At 34.9% G+C, this 27534-nt stretch overlaps 1 protein-coding gene across 1 annotated transcript in view; it reads left to right on the top strand.

Moving 5' to 3' along the window:
* Positions 1-27534, top strand: part of EFCAB13 (EF-hand calcium binding domain 13) — a 70978-nt gene that overhangs the window by 33065 nt on the left and 10379 nt on the right. Inside the window, 13 exon segments of the mRNA XM_072782145.1 lie at positions 1814-1903; positions 1906-1947; positions 3294-3365; positions 9918-10017; positions 10296-10339; positions 14182-14256; positions 16745-16845; positions 16848-16893; positions 19289-19335; positions 22631-22676; positions 22743-22886; positions 23645-23716; positions 26806-26955. Of these exon segments, the coding sequence (XP_072638246.1) occupies positions 1814-1903; positions 1906-1947; positions 3294-3365; positions 9918-10017; positions 10296-10339; positions 14182-14256; positions 16745-16845; positions 16848-16893; positions 19289-19335; positions 22631-22676; positions 22743-22886; positions 23645-23716; positions 26806-26955 (1029 nt within the window).

Raw genomic sequence — 27534 nt, 5'->3', positions numbered from 1 at the left:
TGGGAATATCAAGAGAAAATTAATATTATATATCTCAGCTCATCAGGGCTTTATGGTCTTCTTCAAAGATGAGCAATAGTTCCCAATCAATATGTGTTTTCTTCCTTCTGTGGTACCTCTATTACAGAAATAGTACGTATGGAACTTAAATTCTCCTTCCTTTAGTCCTTGACTGAAGTTAAGTTTATTTTCTTTAAAGAAACTAGTGACCTTTTTATTGCATTTCATATTACATGGATTGTTAAATTAGTGCTTAGCGAAATATTAGTGATTCTTATACAATAATGCATATTACAATAACTCATTTGAAAAAGTGTGTTCTATTAAGGAGGCACAATCAGATTTTCATTCTGATTCCTTTACTAATGCACTACTATTACTCTGTGCCTTATTCCTATTTCTGAGTTTTTTATATTCCAGGAAGAATTAGAACCCTCGTTAAAGGAATAATGGAAGAACAGGCATTTAGCCAGTGAGTAGAAGATTGTGGAATAAAATGGTTATCTATCTTCCTGGTGTCACTAAAATCAAATCACCTACCATTGCCATACTTAATGTTCCATATGTAGAGAAGTATGAAATAGTTTATCTGGTATAACTTCTCAAAATAAATTGATGGTAATTGAGCATCTATGAAATATGACTGTCACTTGATTTACATTTTTAAAACATTTTTAGCTTTTCATTTTAAAATAGCTTTAAAATCATAATAATTATACAAAGGTAAAGACATCCCTATATATTTTTCATCTAGTTTTCCCAGGTGTTAAGATCTGATATAATCACAGTAAATGTACAAAACCAATAAATTTATGGTGATATAATATTTACTATTCTGAAACCATATTCAATTTTTTTCATTTGGTCCATAAATGTCCTTTTTCTGGTTCAAGGTTTCATCCAGGATCATACATTACATTGAGTTGTCATGTGTCCTTAATCTCCTCCAATCTGGGATGATTTCATGACCATGACACTTTTGAAGAGTATTGACTAGTTATTTTGTATAATGTCCCTCATTTGTAGTTTTCCTTGTATTCTTCATGAATAAGTTCAGGTTATGCATTTTTGGCTGGAATACCACTGAAGTGATATTATGTCCATCTTAGTGTGTGATATTACAGGGATCATCATAGCCATGTGTATCTGCTAAAATTTTATGATTTGGGGACACCTGGGTGGCTCAGTGGTTGAATATCTGCCTTCGGTTCAGAGCGTGATCCTAGAGTTTCAGGATCGAGTCCCTTATTGGGCTCCTGCATGGAGCCAGCTTCTCCTCCCTCTGCCTATGTCTCTGCCTCTCTCTCTGTCTTTCATGAATAAATAGATAGAATCTTTAAATAAATAAAATCTTATGATTTTGAAGATTGTGAACTGAAAGCACGATAGACTAAAGTGATGAGAAGGGGAAGAACTCTCATTTTTTATTTATAATTCTAGAATTTGAACACCTTGATATTTTGATGTCCTGAGCCCATTCATTATGTTCTAATCAGAACCAAGCAGTATTGGCTGGGCCACTTGAACAGGCTGTTCCTCCAAACAAATAGTTTATAAATGTTTATAGAATGTTGGCTAATTCAATTTAAATTTTAAAAAAACAACCTTCAAGATTGTTTTCTGTTTGAGAGCTATAAGGGAAGTATTTAGGTATAATGTAAGCTACAACAGAAATATGAAAAAAGTCCTATGAGATGATAATAAGTAGATAAAACTTTCTTTCTGATTACTACATAAAGATTTTGGATACTAATCATTGCTTAAGACACATAAATTCTGTTTCTGAGTAGTCCTCTACATTTTGTATATTTAGAAAACATCTACAAAGCTATCAATAAACTCCAACAAAATTACATTGCTGCAGAAGAACTTCAATCCATTTTGCCTTTGATAGGAATTACTTTATCAAAGAGTTCAAGAAGATTGTGACAGACACTACTCAAAATGGTGAGACTGATAATGCCAAACTTTTTGAGAAAATTAGATACTTTTATGGGATAGTATTAAATGATTGAGTAAGTTCTCTCAACTAGGATAAGAACAGAATGGGCTATATTAAAGAAGATTCTAAAAGAACAGGTATAAAGATAGAAAGTAGTAGTAGTAGTAGAAGAAGAAGGAGGTTGGAGGAAGAGGAGGAGAAGAAGAAAGGAGGAGAAGAAGGAGAAGAAAAAAGAAAGAAGAAGAGGAGGAGGAAGAGGAAGAGGAAAGTAGTTCCTGGAAAGTCTGATCTAATGTGTTGGTTTGGAGGAGCTAGGCCTTTTGTACCTCAGAATTGTTTATGTAAGACTCCATGATTATCCCTAGCTAAGGGAAGCCTGATCCAATTATAGGGAGGTTCAGGCAGTAAGACCACAATATTCAAGGGGTACAGGGATCTCTAAGCAATTAGCCTAAGGACCCAAGAAGAAAGAATTGGAGATTCCAAAATGGAAGAGTGCTACAGCTAGGAATTTAGGGCTAGGGATACTTAAACAAAAGGCAAGCAGTTAGTATCTAGATGTTAAATGGCATATCTCAGTTACCAGCCTAAATTTAAGGCAGAGTTTAAGTTTTTACACTTGATCTTAGCCAAAGGCTGAGAAGCGATTGAGAGTTTAAGTTTTTAGGAAAGGCTTTGTATTAGAGAGTTGTTTTATCATTTAGTAAGAATTGTCCACAGCAGAAGTTCAGTTGAGGAGAGGTCAGAGGCAACATTTTGGGAAGAGACAGACTTGGGAATATGTTAGAAATGAATTTTTAGAACCTGGGCAAAATGTCCTAGCTAAGGCAAATAGAAAAGATTTGACTTTTTAAAAATCTAAGGAATAGGTGCTGTTACAATTATTGAGCCCTTTCTGTCACTAATGGACTAGCATGATCACTGATGGAATGTTTGTATCTAAAAATAGGTAGTTATTTGGATCAGCTGGATACTAGGGGTAGAGAGGAGGGACACTTGGGTCTCTAAAGGATTGGTTAGTATTGTCAAGGGAGCTTGATGCACCTTGTGCATATTGACTGAATTTTCATGATGGTGTAAAATAGACTCAAATTTCTCATGGTCCGTCTATATGGGCACTTTTCTTTTTTTTTCTATATCAAGTACCTAACGCAGTCCATTGCACTTTATAATAGATATTTAAAAGTTGTTGAGTAATTGTTGAAATGAGCTGACCTAATTAAGAAAGACTCATCTAGGGAGACAAGATATGAAGTTTCAATAGGATGATGATGAAATAAAAGAGAAGTAATTCTTTCCTAGTTGTATTAAAATATGAATTTACCTTTTATGCCAAAACACAACTTTACAGAAAGTGGAATGGTGAAGTTAGATGACTTTATGAGTGCTCTCTCTGTGGAGCAAAGTCTTCCTAAATGTGATGGTAGGTAGGAAGTTTATTTTAAAATGATTTGAATTGGGATCCCTGGGTGGCGCAGTGGTTTGGCGCCTGCCTTTGGCCCAGGGTGCGATCCTGGAGACCCAGGATCGAATCCCCCATTGGGCTCCCAGTGCATGGAGCCTGCTTCTCCCTCTGCCTGTGTCTCTGCCTCTCTCTTTCTCTCTCTCTCTGTGTGACTATCATAAATTAAAAAAAAAATTCAAATCATTTTATTTTTATTTATTTATTTTTTTCTTATGATAGTCACAGAGAGAGAGAGAGAGAGAGGCAGAGACACAGGCAGAGGGAGAAGCAGGCTCCATGCACTGGGAGCCCGATGTGGGATTCGATCCTGGGTGTCCAGGATCGCGCCCTGGGCCAAAGGCAGGCGCCAAACCACTGCGCCACCCAGGGATCCCATTTTAAAATGATTTGGAGGAAAGAAGCAGTTAGGTTGAAAAGAAGTTCAACTGAACTAAGCTTGCTTTTCAGATAGATACTTAATAGTCCTGAAATCTTCAGGCAAGCCATTTGCCAGTTTTTTAAAAACTTACTCTATCAAGGTAATAATAGCTAACTTGTTTACCTCACAGAGTTGTTATGTGGATTTTAAACATTATAATGTACTACATAAATGTACAGTAATAGTAAGATTATGAGGAGATCAAATAGGTAATGATTCCATCATAGCAATTTATTGGGGATTTGATTTAATTTTTATAAGGAACATGTTTGAATGAAACACTGTTTTGATTTACCTTTGTTTTAGAGTGCTTCTAAAAACGATTCTATTGAGGTGTAATTATACACATATAATTCACGCGTGCAATTTTTATGAAATTTATAGTCATGCAACCATCACCACAATTAAGTCTTTAAAATTTTTTGCTTGCAATGATTTTATTTTTTTATACAAATAATTAAATATTTTTCAGCAAGATTAAAAGAAATGAAAGATAAGGCTTGTTGTTTTTATTTCCTTTTATTTATTCCTATGCTAAAAAGAAAGATAAGCTTTTTGTCTCTTCCCAAAAGATTTCTCAGATAAGGAAAAATTAATCCAAAGGAAGAGATTTTCTCTTATACCTGGATGAAGAGTCTCATTTTTTAAAAAAGATTTTATTTATTCATGAGAGACAGAGAGAGAGAGGCAGAGACATAGACAGAGGGAGAAGCAGGCTCTCTGTGGGGAGCCTGATGTGGGACTCATCCCAGGACCCCTGGATCATGACCTGAGTGGAAGGCAGATGCTCAACCACTGAACCACCCAGGTGTCCCAAGAGTCTCATATTTAAAGGTAAATTATCATTTGTCGGGGATCCCTGGGTGGCGCAGCGGTTTGGCGCCTGCTTTTGGCCCAGGGCGCGATCCTGGAGACGCGGGATCGAATCCCACATCGGGCTCCCGGTGCTTGGAGCCTGCTTCTGTCTCTGCCTCTCTCTCTCTCTCTCTCTCTCTCTCTGTGACTATCATAAATAAATAAATAAATAAATAAATAAATAAATAAATAAATAAATAAATAAATATTTTAAAAAATTATCATTTGTCATTTCTGATGAATGCAAGTGCTTAAGTGTCTGGATTTCTTTTTTTTTTTTTTTTTTTTTGATAGTCACAGAGAGAGACAGAGAGAGGCAGAGACACAGGCAGAGGGAGAAGCAGGCTCCATGCAGGGAGCCGGATGTGGGACTCGATCCCAGGTCTCCAGGATCGCGCCCTGGGCCAACGGCAGGCGCCAAACCATTGCGCCACCCAGGGATCCCCAGCGTCTGGATTTCTTAAAGGCACTATTATCAAATCAATTTCTTGAATGCTTCACCATACAATAATTTATTCACCAACTTAGTCATTGTTTCATTGCTGTTTTGTGAGTTAATATCTTGGTCACAGCTAATTTCCTCCAACCATTTCCCCATTATATCATTTTTAAAATTTATTTTTAATCGTGGTATTTAACACATAACATAAAAAATTGCCATCTTAACCATTTGTAAGTTACAGTTCAATAATGTTAAGTATATTCACATTGTTGTACAGCCAATCTCCAGAACTTCTTCATCTTGCAAAACTGAAACTATACCCATTAAACTACACCTACCCATCTTTGTCCCTCTATCTTCTGGCAGCCATCATTCTACTTTCTGTTTCTGTGAATTTTGCCCACTCCAGATATTTAAGTGGAATCACACAGTATTTGTCTTTTCATGAATGGCTTATTTCATTTATCATAATACCCTCAAGATTCATCTGTGTTGTAGCATATGTCAGAATTTCCTTCCCTTTTCATGCTAATATTCCATTGCATGCGTATACCATATTTTATTTGTTCATTCATTCATTAATATACACTTATGTTACTTCAACCTCTTGGCAGTTGTGATTAGTGCTACTGTGAATGTGGGTATGCAAATATCTCTTTGAGCTGCTGCCTTCAGTTCTTTGGAAATTGGACCAGAAGTGGACATAGTCCATTTTTTATAATATTTCCACCATTCCTAAAATTATCTCTTGGCCATTTGCAGTTAAATCTTTACCTACATCCCAGACAACTACTTACTGACTTTTTTTTAAAGATTTTATTTTTTTATTTGAGAGAGAGAGTATGGGTATGGGTGAACAGTAGGGGAGAGGCAAAGGGACAGGGAGAAGCAGACTCCCTGACTCAGGGTTCAAATCCAGAACCCTGAGATCATGACCTGAGCCAAAGGCAGATGCTTAACCAACTGAGCCATGTAGGTGCCTTACTTGTCTCCTTTCTATCTGTATAAATTTGCCTCTCTTTTTAATACATTTAATATAAACAAAATCATATAACATGTGGTCTTTTGTGCCTGATTTCCTTCACTTTTTTTTTTTGAGGCTAATTCATGTTGTATGTATCAGTGGTTCATTCCTTTTTATTACTAAGTAAATCCAAATTATATTTTATGGATATACTTTATTGATGGTTCACCAGTTCATGGACATTTCTTATTTGCCATTTGGGACTAGTATGAATATTGCTGAAATTAAACATACCAGAAATATGTTTGTATTTCTCTTGGATAGATTCCTAGGAGAATAATTGCTAGTATGTGTGGTAAATTCATGTTTTGCTTTTAATAAAATTGGCAAACTGTTTTCCAGAGTTTATGGTCAGCAATGTATGAAAATTCTAGTTTCTTCATATCCTTATCAACACTTGATATTATCTTTTTGTTTATAGCCATTATAATAAATACATAGTGGAATTTCACTATGGTTTTATTTTACATTGCCCTAATGACTAATAATGTCAAGTATATTTGTACATGCTTACTAGCCATTCATATATCTTTGGTGAAATATATATTCAACTCTTTTGCCCATTTTTAGAATTCCATTTTGATTTATTTGTAGTGTTTCAGAGTATATCTTAAAGTGTACACTTAAAAAGTGAAGCTTTTTAAGTTGTTGCTCCAGGTATTACATTATATAAGCATAATTTACCACGGTCTACTGATGCCATCATTTTACGAGTTCAAGTGAAATACAGAAGCCTTATTTCCTTTTACATTCCTCCCCCATTTGTGATATAACTGTCTTAAATATTTTCTCTACATATATTTAAAACCACATTGGGCAGTATTATAATTTTTGTTTCTACCATTTAACTTGATTAAAAAAATTCAAGAGAACAAAACACACTATATTTACCCATATTTTGGCTTACCATTTTTTTTCTTCCTTCCTAACATTCAAGAGTTCTTTCTTTTATCCTTTCCTTTCTGTTAGAACTTTAGCCATTCATAGGTTTACTGGCAGCAAATTATCTTAGTTTTCTTTCATCTGAGAACATCCTGATTTCCTTTTCATTCCTGAAGAATATTTTTTCTGAGTATGGGATCTTAGGTTGGTAGTACTTTCCTTTCAGTACTTGAAAAGTATTGTGCCACTTTATTATGGCTTCTATGGTTTCTGATATAAATCCTTTAATTCAAATTGATTTCTTTCCCTACAGTGTTTTTCCTTGGACCCTTTCAAGATTTTTTCTTTGTTTTTAGAAGTTTAACTTTAATTATGATGTGTCTTGATATGGATTTCTTTAGATTTTAGTCACGTGTTTAAGGTTTACTTTTTTTTTCTTTTGGATTTGTAGGTTAGTCTCTTGCTAAAAATCTAAAAATTTGGGAAATGTTTAAACATTATTTCTTTGAGCACCTCTTTAACCATGGTTTCTTTCTCTTCTTCTGGAACGCAAATGTTAGGTTTAGGTTCTTTTTTTTTTTTTTTAAGATTTTTAAACATTTATTTGACGGAGAGCAAACAGGAGCGGGGGGGTGGGGCGGGTAGATAGGGACAGAGGGAGAAGGACAAGCAGACTTCCCACAGAGTAGGGAGCCCCATGTGAGGGTCCCAGGACCCTCAGATCACAACCTGAGCCAAAGTCAGATGCTTAGCTAACTGAGCCACCCAGGTGCCCCATTAGATTGTTCTTATATGCCTACAGGTCCCTGAAACTGTTCATTTTATTATCAGTTTTCTCAGTGTTGTTCGCTGGGTGATTTCTATTGCTGTCTTTCAGTTCATTGATTCTTTCTCTTTTCCCTTCAGCTGGTGAGTCCAACCACTAAGCTTTTCATTTCAGTCATTGTATTTTTTAATTGTGAAATTTCCATTTGGACTTTCTGTGTTGGTGTCTGTGCAATAGACAAAGCACCTCCTGGTCTTCACATACTGTCCTTGTACACCAATCAGCCCAGCCAGATATTCTCTGGGCCTCTACCAACTTTTTCCTTCCCCAGAGGCCAGGAGTGGCAAGACGGATGCTGGTTCTTGAAAAGCTGATGTGCTAGATGGATGGATAAACTCTTTCCCTCTCCAGGGGGAAACTAAAAGCTAGGATTTTTGTCTACTCTGTGCTGAGCGGACAGGAGGATCACTTGCATCTACCAGCTCAACACACCACCTTTTTTTCTACCTAATCAGCTAGCTGTGCTAGACCCATCAGGGTTCCGAGATTGGCAAGATAGAAGCCAGTCTTCTGGGGAGGCCTTTTGGAAAAGTTGTATTGCTGGATGTATGAACCATTACTGGATGGATGAAGCTGGGAGCATTTTTGGATCATATGGTGCTGCGCTGGAGGCAGGCTCTCCAGCTTTTGCGGGAGGTTGTTCCAAATCTTCCTACCAGCTTCAGTGCCTCTGGTTTTGCCTTCTCCTGGGGTCTAAGAGCCTTTTAGTTAAGTTTCTGATTTCTCACAAAGGGAATTTATTTTTTTTATTAAAAAATATTTACATTCAGTTTGCCAACATATAGTATAACCCCCGTATTCATCCCATCAAGTGCCCTCTTTAGTGACAAAGGGAATTTATTTTTTATTTTCTACTAAATCAGTGTATTTGAGGGAAGAAGGGTCCGAGGCTTCTTGTTCAACGATCTTGCTGATGTCACTCGTCATCTGTTTACTTTTAAGTGAGAATTTCTTTCACCTAAAAATTCATTTCACAAGATAGGAACATGTATCTTGTTGTATGTATTTATATATAAGAATCATCTTTTAAATAATCATCTAATTCAGACATCATTTTGATTGTTATTTCTTTGTTTAGCAATCCATAATGATTTTCAGTGACTCCTAATGTTAACTCCTGATAATGGCTTTAATGCCTTCCACTGCCCAGCTTCCTCATTTTACCTATCCTAATCACCTATTAGAAAACGTCTACTTAAGTTTAATTTGTTCCAAAGTTTATCACACATGCACACATATCTATCAACCTCCTTAATAATTCTATATATTTGCAAGTTATTTTAAGAAAGCTTTGACTGCAGTAAAAAATTATCTGTTTAAATTCAATGGATGGAATACTGCCCAGATTTGTGAAACACATAGTCCAAGATATTAAAAAGACATGTAGGATAGTTATTTCCAAGTAATTATATATACAGAAGATAAACTAGGATAAATTTACCAAAGACTGAGCCATGTATTGCTACAAAACCTTTCCCCCTTATGTCATATGAGATTGAAGATTTTCTACTCCTGTCTCTGCTACTGAGAAACAGATTACTAGGAAATTTTAAGTTATTAGAGAATTAAATGGGGGAAATTGTATAATATTTTTATTCCTATGCATTTAAATTGTAATTAAATTGGCACTTCCTTAGATACAGAGACTGTAGTAAAGGAGAATATATTTTTGGCTCTGATTTTTTACCTTATTAGTTTTTAGTATTATTAAAGATCCTGGTAATTCTTTTTTTGCATAACATTCCTGAAGCTCTTTTATATGTTTGTTAACTTAGTGTTAGAACTAAAATTCATCTTACTATTGGTGTTTTCTTTTTTGACTGATATTTATTTTTTTAAAGATTTTATTTATTCATGAGAGACAGAGAGAGAGAGGTAGAGACCCAGGCAGAGGAATTATTAAATATATTATCCCTCCCTCCATACAGGGAGCCCGATTCGGGACTCGATCCCAGGACTCCAGAATCACGCCCTGGGCCAAAGGCAAGCGCTAAACTGCTGAGCCACCTGGGATCCCTCTTGACTGATATTTAATACTTGTTAGCATACTGCTTTATTTTTAGTGTTCACTGATGTCATTAAAGCCGTTGATGAAAGTAAAGATGAAAATATGAATTATGAGGATCTGAATACTTGTCTTCAGCATTTTGGAGTTTACCTTTCTTTTTTTTAATAATTTATTTTTTATTGGTGTTCAATTTGCCAACATACAGAATAACACCCAGTGCTCATCCCGTCAAGTGTCCCCCTCAGTGCCCGTCACCCATTCACCCCCACCCCCCGCCCTCCTCCCCTTCCACCACCCCTAGTTCGTTTCCCAGCGTTAGGAGTCTTCATGTTCTGTCTCCCTTTCTGATATTTCCTACCCATTTCTTCTCCCTTCCCTTCTGTTCCCTTTCACTATTATTTATATTCCCTAAATGAATGACCTTTCTAAGAAAGAAGAAAGAATTTAAGAAGATTTTAGAATTGACTGAAGCTAATGGTAAGTGATACGTTTTCAGGAAAACTGAGTTGACACATATGAAAGAGGATCACTTTGCTATTTTTTCTCCTCAAGATAATAACTTCATTATTTTTATTAGAAAAAAGTCCATTAAAATTAAATCAATATGGAAAAATACTCAAAGTACAACAAAATCCACAAAATCCCATTAACCAGAAATAACCAGTATTAACTGCCTTTTCAGACATTTTTTTTCCTATAGGCAAAAATGCAAACAAAAAGAAAGTTCTGTGATTTTGCTTTCTGACAAGATAGAAGTCAGGACAAAAGCATTACATGAGACAAAGTACTGTTTATTATTTCAAAGCCCACAATTCATAATGAAGGTACTAGTTTTGAGTATCTACACTCTTGTAACTTAGCAACAACTTTTCTAAAGGGAATGGGTGGTAGTGATGTAGACAAGTGGGTGGGATTATAGGTAATCTAAGATAGGCCATGAATTGATAATATTTGCAGCTACAAGGAGAGTACATGAGCTTTTATTACAAAAGCTTTTTGTGTATACCTTTTATTTTGTGTATATTTAGTTTTCCATAATAAGTAAAAAAAAAAAAAAAGGAAAAAAGAAATAGAAACAAATATAAGACATGTAAGACCTATGTAGAGGAAATGATAAGACTTTGTTAAGACAGTATAGAATACCTACATGGGAATATATCCCATATTCATGAATTCAGAGCCCAAGACTGTCAATTCTCCTAATTAATTTATCCAAAGCAATTCTATTAAAACCTTAACTTTTTTGATGAGTTAATTCTAATATTTGTATGTATGAACAAAGGCCAAGAATAGTTAAAACACTCTTGAGGAAGAAAAACATGTGGTATTGGAGGGAACTTGCTCTCCTGGATGTGAAGACTCATTATAAAACTATAGTAAATAAAACAGTGTAAGAATGGCACAGGTTATAGAGAAATTGACTGATAGGACAGGATCAGAAACTTCCAAATATATCCACACACAAAAATGGAAACATATGTAATGAGATGGCAGATCACAGAGGGGAGAAAACACCATTTGATAAATGGTGCTGCAATAATTAATTACTCAAACGCAAAAAATGGAATCAGATCCCTATCTATTAAAAAAAAGATCCCTATCTATTTATCATATTCAGTAATAATTTCTAGATGTGAACAGTAAAAGTTTTAGAAGAAAAGAGATGAAAAATTTTCTAAGGAAGGATTATTATTTTTATGTGTTATTTAAATTCAATTAGTCAACATATAGAACATCATTAGTTTCAGATGTTGAGTTCAGTGATTCATCAGTTGTGTATAACTCCCATTGCTCATCACATCACATGCCCTCCTTAATGCCCATCACCCAGTTACCCCTGCCCACTACCTCCCCTCCAGCAACCCTCAGTTTCTTTCTCATAGTTAAGAGTCTCTCATGGTTTGTCTCCTTCTGATTTCTTCCCATTCTGTTTTTCCCTCCCTGTCCCTAGGATCCTCTGCACTGTTTCTTATATTCCTCATATGAGTGAAACCATATAATTGTCTTCCTCTGATTGACTTATTTTGCTCAGTATAATACTCTCCAGTTCCATCCATGTCAATGTAAATGGTAAGATTTCATCTTTTCTGATGGCTGAGTAATATTCCATTTGTGTGTGTGTATGTATGTGTGTATCTATACACACCATATCTTTATCCATTCATCCATCAATAGACAGCTCTTTCCATAGTTTGGCTGTTATCAACATTGCTGCTATAAACATTGGGGTGTACATCCCCCTTTGGATCACTACATTTGTATCCTTGGGGTTAATACCTAGTAGTGTAATTGCTGAGTCATATAGGGTAACTCTACTTTTAGCTTCTTGAAGAGGAACCTCCATACTGTTTTCCAGAGTGGCTGTACCAGCTTGCATTCCCACTCACAATGTAAGAGGGTTTTCCTTTCTTCACACCCTTGCCAACAACATTTGTTGTTTCCTGACTTGTTAATTTTAGAGGAAGGTTTATTTTTAAGATACGAAATCAACCAGAAAAGAAAAGTTGATAAATTTGACTACAATTAAAAACTTTTCTTTATTAAAAGATAATACAAACAGAATGAAAATACAAGTCACAAATGGAGTGAAGATTATTTGGAACACTCATAATAGCAAAATATCATTGTGGAGAATATATAGGGAACCCCTAAAGTTAACAACCCAATACAAAAATGGCTAAATTACAAGAACAGCCATTGCTAGATGAAGGAACATAAGTTACTAATAATCATATGAAAAGACTCTCAACATCATTAATAATCAGGGAAAAGTAAAATTTAGGTCACAATGAAATATCTTTTTATACCCAGTAGATTGGCTAAAGTTAAATCTATTAATTTAATTGTTGGTAAATACAGCAAAAATGGTAAAGGAACTTTGAAAAACATTATGTAGTATTTTGTAAGGTTTTCATACATTGTGACTTAGAAAATTCATGTTTAGCTATAGATCTCAGAAAATCTCTTGCACACAGGTACAAGAGACATGTTTAAAAATGTTCATGGCAGCACTGAACTTAATAGCTAAAAAAAAAAAAAAAAAAAAAAAACCAACATAATTGGTGATAGAATGTATAAAGAGGTTGTGATATATACCTTTGGTGCATAACGAAATACTAATAGTGTATATGTTAATGAAAGCAAACTATAGTAATATACTATAGATCATTCTTAGAAATATAATATTGAATGAAAAAAGCAAGTCTCAGATTGTTATAAAGGAATATTTTGTTTATCCTGTTTAAAATGACATGTAGAAAAGCAAGAGATTTTAAAAGTTTAACCATGTTTCTCTGTAGAGAAACAGGAGAATGGAATGTTTTAGAAAAGCACAGAAGCAGATACAGTGGTATTAATAATGTTCTTGGATGGTGGGTTCAGTGGTGAGCTGAAATGTATGTGTATCAAATAGATATTATCAAAAATTAGGGAATCTATTGCTTTAGAAAGTTGTATGTTCCTGTTAGTGAATATAAATCTTCATTAACTCTAACATTCCCCCAGAATTTTTTAAAATCTCATTTTTTAAAGTCTCCAAATATTTGGTTAAGAGTACAAAATGAAAAAAAAAAGAATACAAAATGATTTGGTAGTCCTTAAAGTAAACTTTTCAAAGATATTTAATCTTGGGAATAGGACAATAGGCTTTTATAGATTAGAATTAGAATTTTTTTGTGTGTGTGGGATAAGCAAAGGAGTAGAGTTCTCAAAACCTTGTTATATTTATATAAAACCTTTATATGTGGCCCTGGAAAATTCTTAAAAATTTTTTATCCATCCTAATATTGGGATATTATATATAATTAAGGAAAGACATTTTCTAAGTAAAAATGACTATTAAAGTGTTTAATAGTTTCAGTAGTATACTGGAATAGAGATAGCAATATGAATGGTAGCCTGATGTAAAAGAAATCAGAAGTCAAGATAGCTCACTTCTAATCTCTGATCTCATATTTCCTTTTATGACCTTGGAAAAAAAATCATGATGTCATGTATAAGTATTTTTTTAAATATGGAAAATAACATGCTAATTTTTGACCTACATACCTTAGTGAGTTGTTGCAAGGCCAAGATAAAGTAATGTAAGTTAAAATTAGAAATGTACACTTGTGACTAGAAGTATTTTGATTAATTTTCCTGGCAATTTTCAGTGTTTTTTTTTCTCCCTGTAAGGTGAATTGCTTTTTCCTCATATACTTGTATATTTTTAGTGGTATTAGTTAATCTCCCTAAATAGAGAATTTATTTTACATAATTCAGTATTTGTCTTAATAATTTAATACTTGAAGATACTGAAGAAAATGTTCTTTTCCCTTTAGAAACAAAAAAAGTGAATTTTAAAGAATTCATTGATACAGTGATGACCAATACGGAATGCTTCTCTGAAAAACTATGTAAGAACATTATATTTTGTGCATTTTTTTTAATTTTTTTTTATTATTATTTATTTATGATAGGCACACAGAGAGAGAGAGAGGCAGAGACACAGGCAGAGGGAGAAGCAGGCTCCATGCACCGGGAGCCCGACGTGGGATTCGATCCTGGATCTCCAGGATCGCGCCCTGGGCCAAAGGCAGGCGCTAAACCGCTGCGCCACCCAGGGATCCCATATTTTGTGCATTTAATATATCAAATAGTATGACAGATTTTAGAAGACTATAATATACCAAAAGAGGTAGTCACTCTACAGGTCATCAGGCAAATAAATGCCTGGCTTACTGCTAATATGGTTGGCCTTAATTTTCTCCATTAATGATCCCTATATCTATAACACCTTCCACGTGCAAATGAATTGAAAACTATCATAATCTTACTGTTTATCCTCATGCTAGAGAGAGTTAGAACCATGTATATAAAATGCATTTTGGGACGATTTAAAATGTCTTCCCAATTTGGGGAAGTGATGCCATCTAGTGACTATAGCTGAGTGCTAATATGCAGATTTTCTACTTTCAGCTGTTTGTAATCTTCCAATTCAGTAACTTTATTGAGCCATTGTTACGTACCAGCTTAATGCTAAGCTGTGAGTGTGTTATGTTAAGCTGTGAGTGTGTTAAGCTGAGAAAGACACTCTTGCCACTCATTAACTCACCTGTAAAGAAATATAAGATCACATATGTATTTTTTAAATGGAATAAAGTTAATACTTTAAAAATTGGGGTTAGTGGCACCTGGGTGTGTGGCACGCTCTCACCTGGGGTGCACTTCCTCTATTAGTGATGTCGGGAACCTGGGGGCTCTACTCTGCCCCTCCTGAGTTCCCAGCAAGCGCCTTTCCATCCGTGAAGATTGTTAAAGTTCCTGCTTCTCCCGGACTGGGCTTTCCTGTCCTGGAGGCTCTCCCCACCCGGCCTTAGCCCGGCTCCTCACGGGGGAGGTGGCGGGGGGTGGGGGCGGCCGGAGGGCCCTCCCCCACTGGATGCTTATTTATTTTTTTTATTTATTTCCGTCTTCCTACCTTGATAGAAGTGCGAATTCTTCTCACTGTAGCATTCCAGCTGTTCTCTCTTTAAATCTCAGGCCGAATTCGTAGGTTTTCAGAATGATTTGAAAGTTATCTAGGTAAGTTGGTGGGGACAGGTGACTTGGGGATCCTACTCTTCCGCCATCTTACCCCCTCCCTCTTCTCTCAGTTTTTAATACCGCTATCCACCCAATTGCTCAGTTCTCAAACGTAGGAGTTCTTGATGGCTCCAGCCTCTCATTTAATTCATCACTAAATACTCTGAGACTTGGGGCATCTGGCTAGATCAGTTGGTATAGCATGTGATTCGATCTCTGGGTTATAGGTTTGAGCCCCACCTTGGATGTGGAGATTACTTAAAAATGAAATCTTAAAAAAGTTAATATATTCTCAGGTTCATTCTCAAAACACATCCTTTATTTGTCCACTTCTCATTAGCTTCATCACTATTACCCTTGTTGAAGCTACTGTCCTCTTTTTCTCTGAACTGCTACAGTAACTTCCTAGATGCCTGATCTTCCAGAGAATCCATTCTCAATACAGCAGCAGAGTGATCTTTTACACATTTATAATGAGATAATTTCACCCCACACACACATTAAACTTCCATTAAAGTCTGCTGGAATTAAAAAAAAAAAAAAAAAAACACAAAAACTTCATCCCATGGTCTGCAGTGATAGATTGAAAAGAAAATAAGATCCAGGGAAGAATTTTGGGGGAAGATGTAGAACAAAAGCTATTTTTTTAAACCTTTATTTATTTTTTTTAAGACTTTGTTTATTCATGACACACACACACACACACACACACACACACACACAGAGGCAGAGACACAGGCAGAGGGAGAAGCAGGCTCCATGCGGGGAGCCCAACGTGGGATTGATCCTGGGTCTCCAGGATCAGGCCCTGGGTTGAAGGTGGCACTAAATCGCTGAGCCACCCAGGCTGCCCTAACAAAAGCTATTTAATTCATGGTTTTATCAATTGGGTTTATTTATGAATTCAGACATGTTTAAATTATAAGGCAATGCAAATTACTCTTTATATGGTTATTCAGGGGTGGGATCACTATAAATTCTTAGAATATCTCAGAATCCTCAGACACACTAATTTTGATATTAAATATTTTATTGTGTTTTGATACATGAAAATTGGCAAGGATGCCTGGGTGGCTCAGTCAGTAGAGCATGGGACTCCTGATCTTGGGATTGTCGGTTTGAGCCCCACATTAGGCATAGGAATTATATAAAAATAAAAGCTTAAAAAAAAAGAAAGAAAATTGGCAATCATTTATGCTGTATTTTTTATTATTCTTAACCATAAAAACCTTGATTCCTGACTAGTCGAGATAATAAGCCTACTGTATTAACTTCTTGGACAAGCATGTTGTTAAAACTTGTGTGTTATCTACCCTTTAGTGTTGCCTGCTATCATTGAAAACCTCCACAAGCTCAGCAAAGAGAAGATGAATGCATCTCACCTGTGGAACACTCTGTCTAGGATGAATAGTAACTTGAAAAAAAAAAAAAAGAATTCATAGATGCACTGAAATTAGCAATAATTGATGGTAAGTATTCCAAATACTAAAATTAAAAGATATACAAGAATATGTTCTGTCTTCTATCAATCTTTATTTTTCCTTGTATCTTCTATTTGGTGATATGCCAATATACACATTTAGGAAAAATAAAGCTCAAATTGTCCTATAGAAAAAATGTTAATATCTAATTTATTATTACTCTAAATTAATCAAATATGCATTCACTACTTTCAAGTTGTGTAACATGTTACTGGAAAATGAGCACAGTGAACACAGAAGGGATTGTTAGGAAATGTTAAGTGATCTATTACAGTTTTTTTATTAACACTACTTAATTAGGATATCCATATGGTTTTGTTGAAATAAGCTTTTACTTAATTTGCAAGAAAAACACATCTGATGGTGGCTACCACTTCTACTTAGTTAGCAAGTAAAAAAGGAATCAAAACAAAAAATAAGTTCACAAAAGTACTGCAAAACAAAGATCATAGACTAGAATTTTTAAAATAAGATTATCATTTACTGCTAATGTTCTGCAGGCAGGAGAAAGGGTAGTATACAAGCACAGGTGAACATTTCTACTCCCTCATGAAGTTACAAATGTATTACTGTAACTCTTGTATGTATAATGTTTATGCCAAACTAGGCTAGTAACACAAGCATGTGTCTGGGGTCTTAGTCAAAGAACTGTCTTTCCCTCTGAGGATTACTTACCCCTTTTTCTCCATTAAGCTGCTGCTTAAGTGCTGCTGGTAATTTTGGACTTTAGATGTGTTGATTGTTTTGTTTATTGAGATATTTGAGATGAAGAGCGATGGTCAAAATAGAGGAGTACTTACTACTCGATAATAGAGATAGATTTAACCCCCCCTTTATTGCAAAACTTCAGTTTCTTTTGATAGAGTGAGTGGAACTTGAAGGCAATACGTAGCCAGAAAAAGTATTAGATAACATTTATTTTAATCAGACCAATAAGGTATTATTTTATGAATTATTAAAGTAACTTGGCTATATGTAAAATTACTTATTTTGATAATAAAAACCCCATATACTGTATCCTATTCATTATTATATACTTATAAAGGAAAAACACAGTGTATAAAATGTAGATTTTTCTACCATTTAAATCCAAATATACGCATGATTTTGAAAACTTTGTAAACCCCATCTGTCATATCATTTCTTCTTTTAACATTGGACCTTCAGTACAAAGTGATTTAATTCTTATTTTAATGCAGTGGTTTGCAAAGTTTTGAACCTTGTTATTTTTGGTTTTGTATTTAAGTTGGCGCTGTTAAAGCAGTAGAATCCTTTTCTTCTAAATGAAATCTTACAGAGTACCTCAATATATAAATCATAAAGGTTGAGTTTCACTGACTAATCTATAAAAGTTGAGTAAGTGAACTGCTTACATGGTTCAGCAGAGACTTAGAAACAAAGAAAAACTTAAAAATGACTGACCTAGGATATTCTTTTTTGATCATGGTGTGTTAAAAAGGGAAAAAAAAGCTGATTTAGATTCCCTCTACTTAGTGAGATTGAAAAATTATTTATTGGTTATTGATGGTATGACATATCGACTCATTAATATTTTAAAGTATATTTAAACTTTTTTAAAAGTATTTTTATGATGGTTACAAAAAGGCATTGAAAACTAGAAATGGTATTTATCATTGGGCAAATTTAGAAATGCTTCCCAAATACCTCACTTTATTTATAGCGCCCTGTTCTATCCTATGATCATAAACTACAGTGATTCTAAATCCTTGGTCTGAGGTTCCCTGTCTCTGACTGGGAAAACAAAGTTAACTTCTGTCTTCTGTGTTTGTCACTTTGACTTTGTAATCTAGTATCTGCATGTTCTTGTGTAAGAAATGGGTATAAACATGTGTTAGAAATTATAGGGCCATCTGGCATTGGAAAAATCTTAAAGTTAATCTGGTACAGTATTTTTATCTTCAAATATTTAAAAGGTTAAACTAAAACTGAAGTTTGTTAGTGTTATCTCTAGGAATATGGATTATGGATTGCACAGTCTCTTGATTGATGGAGATTGAAAACTCAGCCTTTCTCCTGTAATCTGAAGGTTTATTCTTTCTATAAAATTAATCTTTTGGCTAGTCAACAATATGAAAAGGAAATATGATTCTTATGAGTACATCAAATGACTTACATTTTTATAGATTGCTTCATTGGATCCTGACTTTTGCTTAGTGAGACTGATCTATTAAAAATATTTTTCTTGGGGCAGCCCCGGTGGTGCAGCGGTTTAGCGCCGCCTGCAGCCCAGGGTGTGATCCTGGATACCCTGGATCGAGTCCCACGTCGGGCACTCTGCATGGAGCCTGCTTCTCCCTCTGCCTGTGTCTCTGCCTCTCTCTCTTTCTCTGTTCTCTTTAAAAGGAAAATATTTTTCTTGCAGAGAATGATGAAATACAAGTAGAAGAATTTGGAAAAGTAGTAAAGGACGTGTGATGCCTCCAGGTTAAAAGGTAAATACTAGATTACTTGTGACTGTTAAATTTACTTTTATTGAATGGGTGTCTTTTGTTTTTTAGTGTTTCTAGTTCTGCTAATTTCTGGTTAAAGTGTTGACATTGATCTGTTTTAATTTTTTTTTAAGATTTTATTTATTTATTTATGAGAGACACAGAGAGAGAGAGGCAGAGATGCAGGCAGAGGGAGAAGCAGGCTCCATGTAGGGAGCCCGATGCGGGACTCTATCCTGGGTCTCCAGGATCACACCCCAGGCTGCAGGCGGCGCTAAACCGCTGCGCCACTGGGGCTGCCCAACATTGATCTGTTTTAAAGCAAAATTTGGTTTTGATTAAAAGTTGGCAACTTCCATGATGAAAGAAAAAGGCTTTTTTTCTGGAATGGGGTTTGTGTAAAGCTATTTTAAATCCCTTTTTTTGTTTCCTGACTTTGTGTAAAGTCAGCTACTGGCTTTAAAATTTTTCAGATATGAATATTTCCTATATCATTTTAAGCCTCAGACTTAGGATTCTACCCAGTATATAGGCTTCTGTATTATAAAGTTTCTCAGAAATCTTCTACTACTTCCTTTAGTAGACATTCCTCATGTTTCTTTCTTTGGTTTTTGTTAAAATACAAGAGTGGTCATGTACATTTTGGTAGCATAGGTATTTTCTACTCCTTGACTTCCATTTTTGCTTAAAAGTTAAAAACAGAACTAAAACCAATGAAGATGATGTTCATGGAGTCTGTGTACCTTTTTGTTTGGAAAATAAGTTTAAAACTTTGTACCACTGCTAATTTATTTGAATAACCCACTCAAATGATTATTCGATCAATAAGCATTTACCAAGAAAAGAGTAACAACATAGGTATATTTTTAGGGAAACAGATGCTGAATCATTTCTGGATATGAAGAAGTAGGCAAATACTTTTCAGATTTTCAATAACCACTCTGCCCTGGCATATGAAGTTTCTGACATTATTGTTTCTGTTTTAGGTTAGGAAAAGTATTTAATAATTCCCTGTTGACATATAAATGTGTTACTTGGGTCACATAATATAGTTAGCACCAACATAGTATAGTTAATTAGGTTAGCTGTGCTCTAGGAAACAATGCATAGAAGTAGAAAAGAACACGGGCTATGGAGTTTGTAGTTTGTTGACTTACCACAACAAGAGAGAGATGGTAATCTCTCTAGGCCATCCTGGCTTCCTCATCTTTAAAACAAGGAAGCTGATAAAATCATATTTCTGATAGAGTTGTCAGACTCAGCTACAAAAACACATGTAAAGCACACAACCTAATTATTAGGCACATATTATATACTTGGTAAATGGTAGTTAATTTTGAGATCAGAATGCAGAGCTCAGAAAGAGACTGGTATTTAGGACAGGTAACTTTTTATGAGGAGGAAGAAAAAAAATTTTGAAATGAAGCTTGAAATGAATTGAGAAAAGAGAACAGATAGAGATTAGGTACCTGAATCTGGGAGATGGTCACAATGATTAGGGGGATGGCACCTGTCAGCTAGTACACTATAAGGCCAATAACTACAGGGAAGAGTTAGGAAGTACCACAGTAGAAGAAAAGTATTAATGCAGCAGGCCTTAAGCTTCTCTCTTTAGAAAAGACTGCTTGCAGGGCACCTGTGTGGCTCAGTGGTTGAGCATCTGCCTTTGGCCCAGGTTGCGATCCCAGGGTCCTGGGATTGAGTCCTACATCGCGCTCTCTGCATGGAATCTGCTTCTCCCTCTGCCTATGTTCCTGGCTCTCTCTGTGTTTTGTGAGTAAAGAAATAAAATATTTAGAAAGAAAAGAAAAGAAAGAAAAGCCTGCTTGCGAGGTTGTCTGGCATACTAGAACTTGGTTTTCAAAATGTTCCCTTCATTACTAATGGAGAAGGCTAGTCTACTGTGCCTTGACTGTTGGTGAACTTGGAGGGTCCTAGAAAGTAGACATATTGTGAATAAAGTTCTATGCTTTCCTTCGACATACACACATAATTTTAAGGGATTATGGTCAGGTATATGATCTTGTAGTTTAAGATTTGGGGGGGGCAGGAAATTTTAGTTAATGATAATCAAGGATGACCAATGGTATGGATGAATTTGGAAAGGAAGTAGAAGCTTTTTGGAGTTAAAAGGTCAAGGTCATCCTTATCATCATTAAATGATAATGGGAAATGGGGTTGAGGGAGGATTATGAACAAGATACCAAGATCCTCAGAGATGGTGAAAATGTGATCAGAAAGTAATAGATGATGGTGTCAGGAGGGTGGTGTAGGTGAATGACAGTCCTGAACTGCAGAGGGGAGGGATAAGGTTTGATTGAAGTTGAAACTAAAATAGCCTGACAGCAGCAGCAGAAATTTAGAAGTGTTTCTCTACTTCTTAGTCTTATGTGGAGCATAAGAGGATGAGCAGTCTCTACTCAAGATGGTTTATGCAAGGAAACTGTATTTTAAAGGAAACCAAGTTGTAGTTAAAACAAAGAAGCAGAGCTGATACAGGTTTTTAGGTGCTAGCAAAGCTCAAATTGCCATTTGCAGTTGCCTCCCTATGATGTTAGGAGGATAGAAAGCAAGGCAGGATCAAAGGTACTAAAAAGCTGTGATTTCTATTTATAGCTAATTCCTGATGGTTTTAGTAATAATAGTAGTAGTAACTTTATTGCTATTAATATGACATTTATTAAGTGCTTGCCATAAATCTAATATTGTTTTAAATGTTTTTCATACATCATCACATTTAATCTCCACTTCAACCTTGTGAGGTAGATAGTATTATCTCATTTTAGATATATGACTTCTGAATTTTATAAAGGAGGTAAGTAATAATTTGTTCAAGGTCACACAGTTCCAGGTGACAAATCCTGGAGCCAGGATATGAATGCAAGTCTGTCTGACTTAACACTGCCTCCTTTGTAAGAGCTGGAAATAAAGTAAAATTCCAGATGCCAGGGTACAACTGGATCTTGGTAGAATTGAAAAAAAAAAAAAAGATTAAGGAGTCCTTGTGATATTCATGTTTCATATTTTACATTTCTCATGATTCTGAAATTTATTTTACTTTGATACAGATAATTTTGTTTGCTACCATTAGAGCTTCCTGGTCAAATAGCTACTTTGTGTAATTGCAGTGAAAAATTCAGTATATGGATCGTTTTGGTTGTGCCAATTTTATATTGGCCACCAAAGAAACATGACAGACTAAGGGTATTGTGTTGCTGGACTAGTATTCCCTGAGGGCTGGGTTCTTCCCTGGTATTTCTTATTCTTCAATTCAGGATGCGATAAGAACTCTCAGACTGCCACTGACAAAAGTCTTTAGTGGTAGCTACTGTTGTTTTTTAAATCAGAGGTTAGTTCAATTACCAAATAACTTTTTTCTATTTCTAGAGTTACAGGACATTACCTTAGCTCTTGATTTGCTTGAAGGTGACATGATACCTAGGAAGAACTTAGAGAGCTTTCTAGGAAATATTGGGATTAAGTCACCTGAAAAGGAGGTAGAGAAAATTCTTCAATCAAATTTTGTTTCTGGTAAGCATTTAAATATTACTATCAGTTTTTTTGTTTTGGGTAGGAGTACCTATAAAGAAAGTGTGCAAGGTCTTTGTTCAAATAAATGTGGTTTCTTCTTTGAGCAAATATCTACAGATATTTGCTTGTATTACTGTAAACATCTTGAAAAGGAGCCTTTCCTCCTTTATATCCTCTTTTGCAGTTATGAGAATGCTTTTAATAAGAAGGTTGAAATTTTGCGGGGAGTGGGCTTCTGGGTATCAGTTCCTGAGATAGGTCTTGATTTAGTGACTAATGAATAATTTGGAAATTCCAGTTCTTTGAATAGTAAACCGAGCTTTGCCACTTTGTGCCAAGTGGTTATTGGACTTATAATCTTCTTGGTATTTTGGCTCCCTTACAGGTAGAATAAGAACTAGTATATCTACAATCTTGTAAGGTGAATCGCAAGGCATAATGGGTGAAAATGAATCCAAAGTATCTTGCACATAAAGAATTTAAGAAATTATATTCTGGGGATGCCCGGGTGGTGCAGCGGTTGAGTGTCTGCCTTTGCCTCAGGGCATGATCCCAGAGTCCCGGGATCGAGTTCCGCATCAGGCTTCCTGCATGGAGCCTGCTTCTGCCTCTGCCCCTCTCTCTCTGTCTCTCTCATTAATAAATAAATAAAATCTTAAAAAAAAAAAAAGAAATTGTATTCTGATTTTGATTTTCATACTAGCTTTGTAATATGACCTTGTCCATGACCTTGTCTATCACTTTTCTCTTTCTTCCAGATGACAACATGGTAAATGTTAAAGACTGTATAAAGACTTTGAAGAACACCCAGGAATTTTCCAACTTTATTGGTAAGAGTTTTATGGTAAAACTTTTGAACTACCACAGCACATTCAGATCTCATTCAGAGGTCACCTAGTCAAACACTTGGTGCTTAAATCTTTGTAATAATTGTGTCAAATGTTTGTTTCATCTATATTTGAACATTTTGACTTGTTGGCTCAGTGTTCAGCACCAAGTTTGCTTTAGATTCTTTTCCTCTCCCTGGCCTTCTCTGGGCCTCTACAGAGTGCACATGTGCACTCTCCAAATAAATAAATAAAATCTTTTTTAAAATGTTTACTTCAATGGAAAAAATTGGGAAAATCACAAAGTTGTAATGTTTTCCAAAATCTAAATAAGAAAACTTTATTTTGTAATAATGGCAATTTTTAAACTTTTATTAAAAAAAATTAGTGACCATGGACCCCTGGGTAACTCAGCGGTTGAGCTTCTGCCTTTGGCTCAGGACGTGATCCCAGGTCTGGGGATTGAGTCCCACATCGAGCTCCCTGCAAGGAGCCTACTTTTCTCTCTGCCTGTGTCTCTGTCTCGGTCTCTGTCTCTGTCTCTCTCATGAATGAATAAATAAGTCTTTTAAAAAAATTTAGTGACCAGATATGTAAGAAATATAAAGCGTAAGGCTCTTGTAATGTTACCCTCTGTAAATACCCCTATTAAAGTTTGGTAAGTAACTTTATAGGCTTTTTAATTTGTATTTATGAATATTTGTATATTCTGAAATTATTAAATAGTAAACTACTATGTCCATAATATTCACAACTTGCTTTTTTTGAAGAAATAGTGTATCTTAGATACTGTTCCATGTCCCATTATGTCATATAAACTACCTCATTCTTTTTAAAGACTGCATAATATTCCATTGTGGGGGTGTACTATAATTTTATCCACAACAGTTTTGATAATATTTAGGTTATTGTCAATTTTTCATCATTCAAACATTTTGATGAGCATCCTTGTATGTATATATGTGCACAAAGTTTTCCGGGAGAATAAAATTCCTCAGAAGTCACAGTGCTAGAACAAAATATATGCAGATATAAGATGTTAACAACTACTGCTTAATTATCCTCTGAAAGGGTTGCAAAAACTTTTATCAATAATGGATATTAATTCTTAAAAATTCTTCTGTAAAAAATTATTTTAATATGTACTTTTTCTATGCTTACTAATATAATATTTTAATCATCTCTTTTTAAAGCACTACCTCTTAGATTTATATTTAGTGTTTCTATTTATAATTTAAGAATTAAGTATTTTCAGGCATATTTTGATGTTCTCCTAATATAAGAATTGTTTAAGAGAAAACTTTAAATTTTAAAGCAATTTTTTGGGCACCTAGGTGGCTCAGTGGTTGAGCATCTGCCTTTGGCTCAGGTCATGATGCTGGGGTCTTGGAATTGAGTCCTGCATCAGGCTCCCCTCAGGAAGCCTACTTCTCCATCTACCTATGTTTCTGCCTCTCTCTGTGTCTCTCATGAATCAATAAACAAATCTTTAAAAATAAATAACTACATAAAAATTATTTATTTATTTTTAAAGATTTTATTTATTGATTCATGAGAGACACAGAGAGAGAGAGGAGGGCACAGACACAGGCAGAGAGAGAAGCAGGCTCCATGCAGGAAGCCTGACATGGGACTTGATCCCGGGTCTCCAGGATCACGCCCTGGACTGAAGGTGGTGCTAAACCGCTGAGCCACTGGGGCTGCCCTAAAAATTTTTTTAAATCAATTTTAATTTCATTATTGCCCTATCTTTATTGTTTATTTTTAGTTTTATTTTATTGTGACCAGAGAATGAGGTCTGTAGTAGAGGATTTGATAGTTTCCATGCTCATTAGATATGGAGTTTCTTCATTATTATATGTTTATTTAAAAGCCACATTAGTGGCTTTCAGGGACAGGCTAATGGTAGTACACACTTATCCTAATATTTATCATGGAAATCCTTGTGACTTTTTGAAGCAGCCCATTTCATAATTTTGGACAGTTGTAGAACTAGTCAATTATTCCAATTATTTGGTGGAAATCCTGCATTATAATTCCATTCTTAAACCATATTTAACATTTGGACTCTTCCTCCTGTCAGTAGCCTTCCAGGGATATGAGGAGAACTCTTAGATTTTCTCTTTCACATTGAATCATCTTTTCTCTAGATTCACATTTCCTTTCAGCCCTTCCTCACATAGCCTGTTTTTTAAATTCCTTACCGATAACTAATGACTAAATCATGGAACACCATAATGTATTAAATTATACTTTTACATAAATTAGCTAATTTTAAAGTAATTTATTATACATTTCTCTTGTTGAATCCTGACAGATGATTTTTTAGATATGTGCTTTAGAAATGTAAATGATTTTTTAAAAAGATTTCATTTATTCATTCATTTATTTACTTGAGAGAGAGAGGGTACCAGTGAGAGGAGGAGCAGAGGGAGAGGAAGAGAGAATCCCAAGCAGACTCCATGCTGAGTGTAGAACCCAATGTATGTGGGGCTCAGTCCCAAGATCCTGAGATCATGACCTGAGCCAAAATCAAGAGTCAGATGCCCAACTGACTGAGTCATCCATGTGCCCCTGAAGTTTTTTTTTTTTTTTTTAATTAAGGGAGATCAGTCATAGATTTCCTAGTCTATATGTTTGATGTTATTGTGCTAAACATAATAGGCTTTGCTGATTCTCTAAATTGGGTGAAGTGAGCTTACAAAAGCAAGGGGTATAGGGAAAGAAAGTGGAAAGGGAAGGATAGGGATTTGAGAACAGTTGTGAAGAATGGAGGATTTTTTTTTTTTTTTTTTACTGAAATGGTGAACTCATCAATAGATAACTAGAGAAACTTTAGCATATTTTTTTGTTCATACAGGAATAGCCCACCCAGAATTTTAACAAAATAGTTTTAAAAATAAAGATAAGGGGCTATGGAAAACTATAGTGGAGAATGGATTGCTCTATTTATTTCAATAGCCACATATGGGTAGTGACTGCCATTTTGGATAGGCAAATGTAGAAGAGTCCATCAGTTTTATTGTTATGTTCTAAAGATTTAGATCCATGGGCTGAATTACATGTTGTATGTATATTCTCTGTGTTTGTAGCATTGAATAACATCATCAATACATTGGATTCTATGGAAGAAAGTGATCAGTCTTATAAGGACAAATATGCAGATACACTTGGAAACACCAATAGAATTTATTTCACTGATGAAATTCTTCAAGAAATACTGGATGATTCCTTTGTTGAGGGTGAATTGATTGAGCAGATAACCAGTGACTTGTAATAAGTATTTCTTCTAAAATTTTATCTAAAAGTTTAAAAATATTTTACTAAAATACTAATTAAATCTTAACACATAGTTTCTAACTAAATAATATTTAGTTAATATTCAGTTCCTAAATAATACTATAAATGTATTGAAATGTGATTTACTACAGATCAAATTTAGGAATATACTTTATTTTCTACATCCAAAGTTATTGCATTTAGTTATTATAGTATCAGATTCCTGGATGATCTCCTGGACTGTATTGTAAAGTTGGTCTCCAAGTATTTATATATGTTGTTGTATGGCTTTGAAATGTTTCTTTCAAAAAAAAAAATGTTTCTTTCTATAGTAGTTTCATTTCAAAGTTAATCCCTTTCCTTTTATGAATTTTAGAGAGGTCTTAATAGTTTTCTAGCTTTCTTTCTTTTTAGGCAAAAGACCCTTTGAAAAGTACAAGTTACTGACTCTATTTATTTTTAAATAAATAAACAATAGAAACAATGAAATGAAACAAAAAAAATGAACAATAAAAACATTGTCTATATAACACTCTATATAA

Source organism: Canis lupus, chromosome 16 (genome assembly GCF_048164855.1).
Source record: "Canis lupus baileyi chromosome 16, mCanLup2.hap1, whole genome shotgun sequence".
Taxonomy (NCBI): Eukaryota; Metazoa; Chordata; class Mammalia; order Carnivora; family Canidae; genus Canis; species Canis lupus.
The sequence above is the reverse complement of the archived record's forward strand: the minus strand, read 5'-3'. Positions and strand labels throughout refer to the sequence as shown.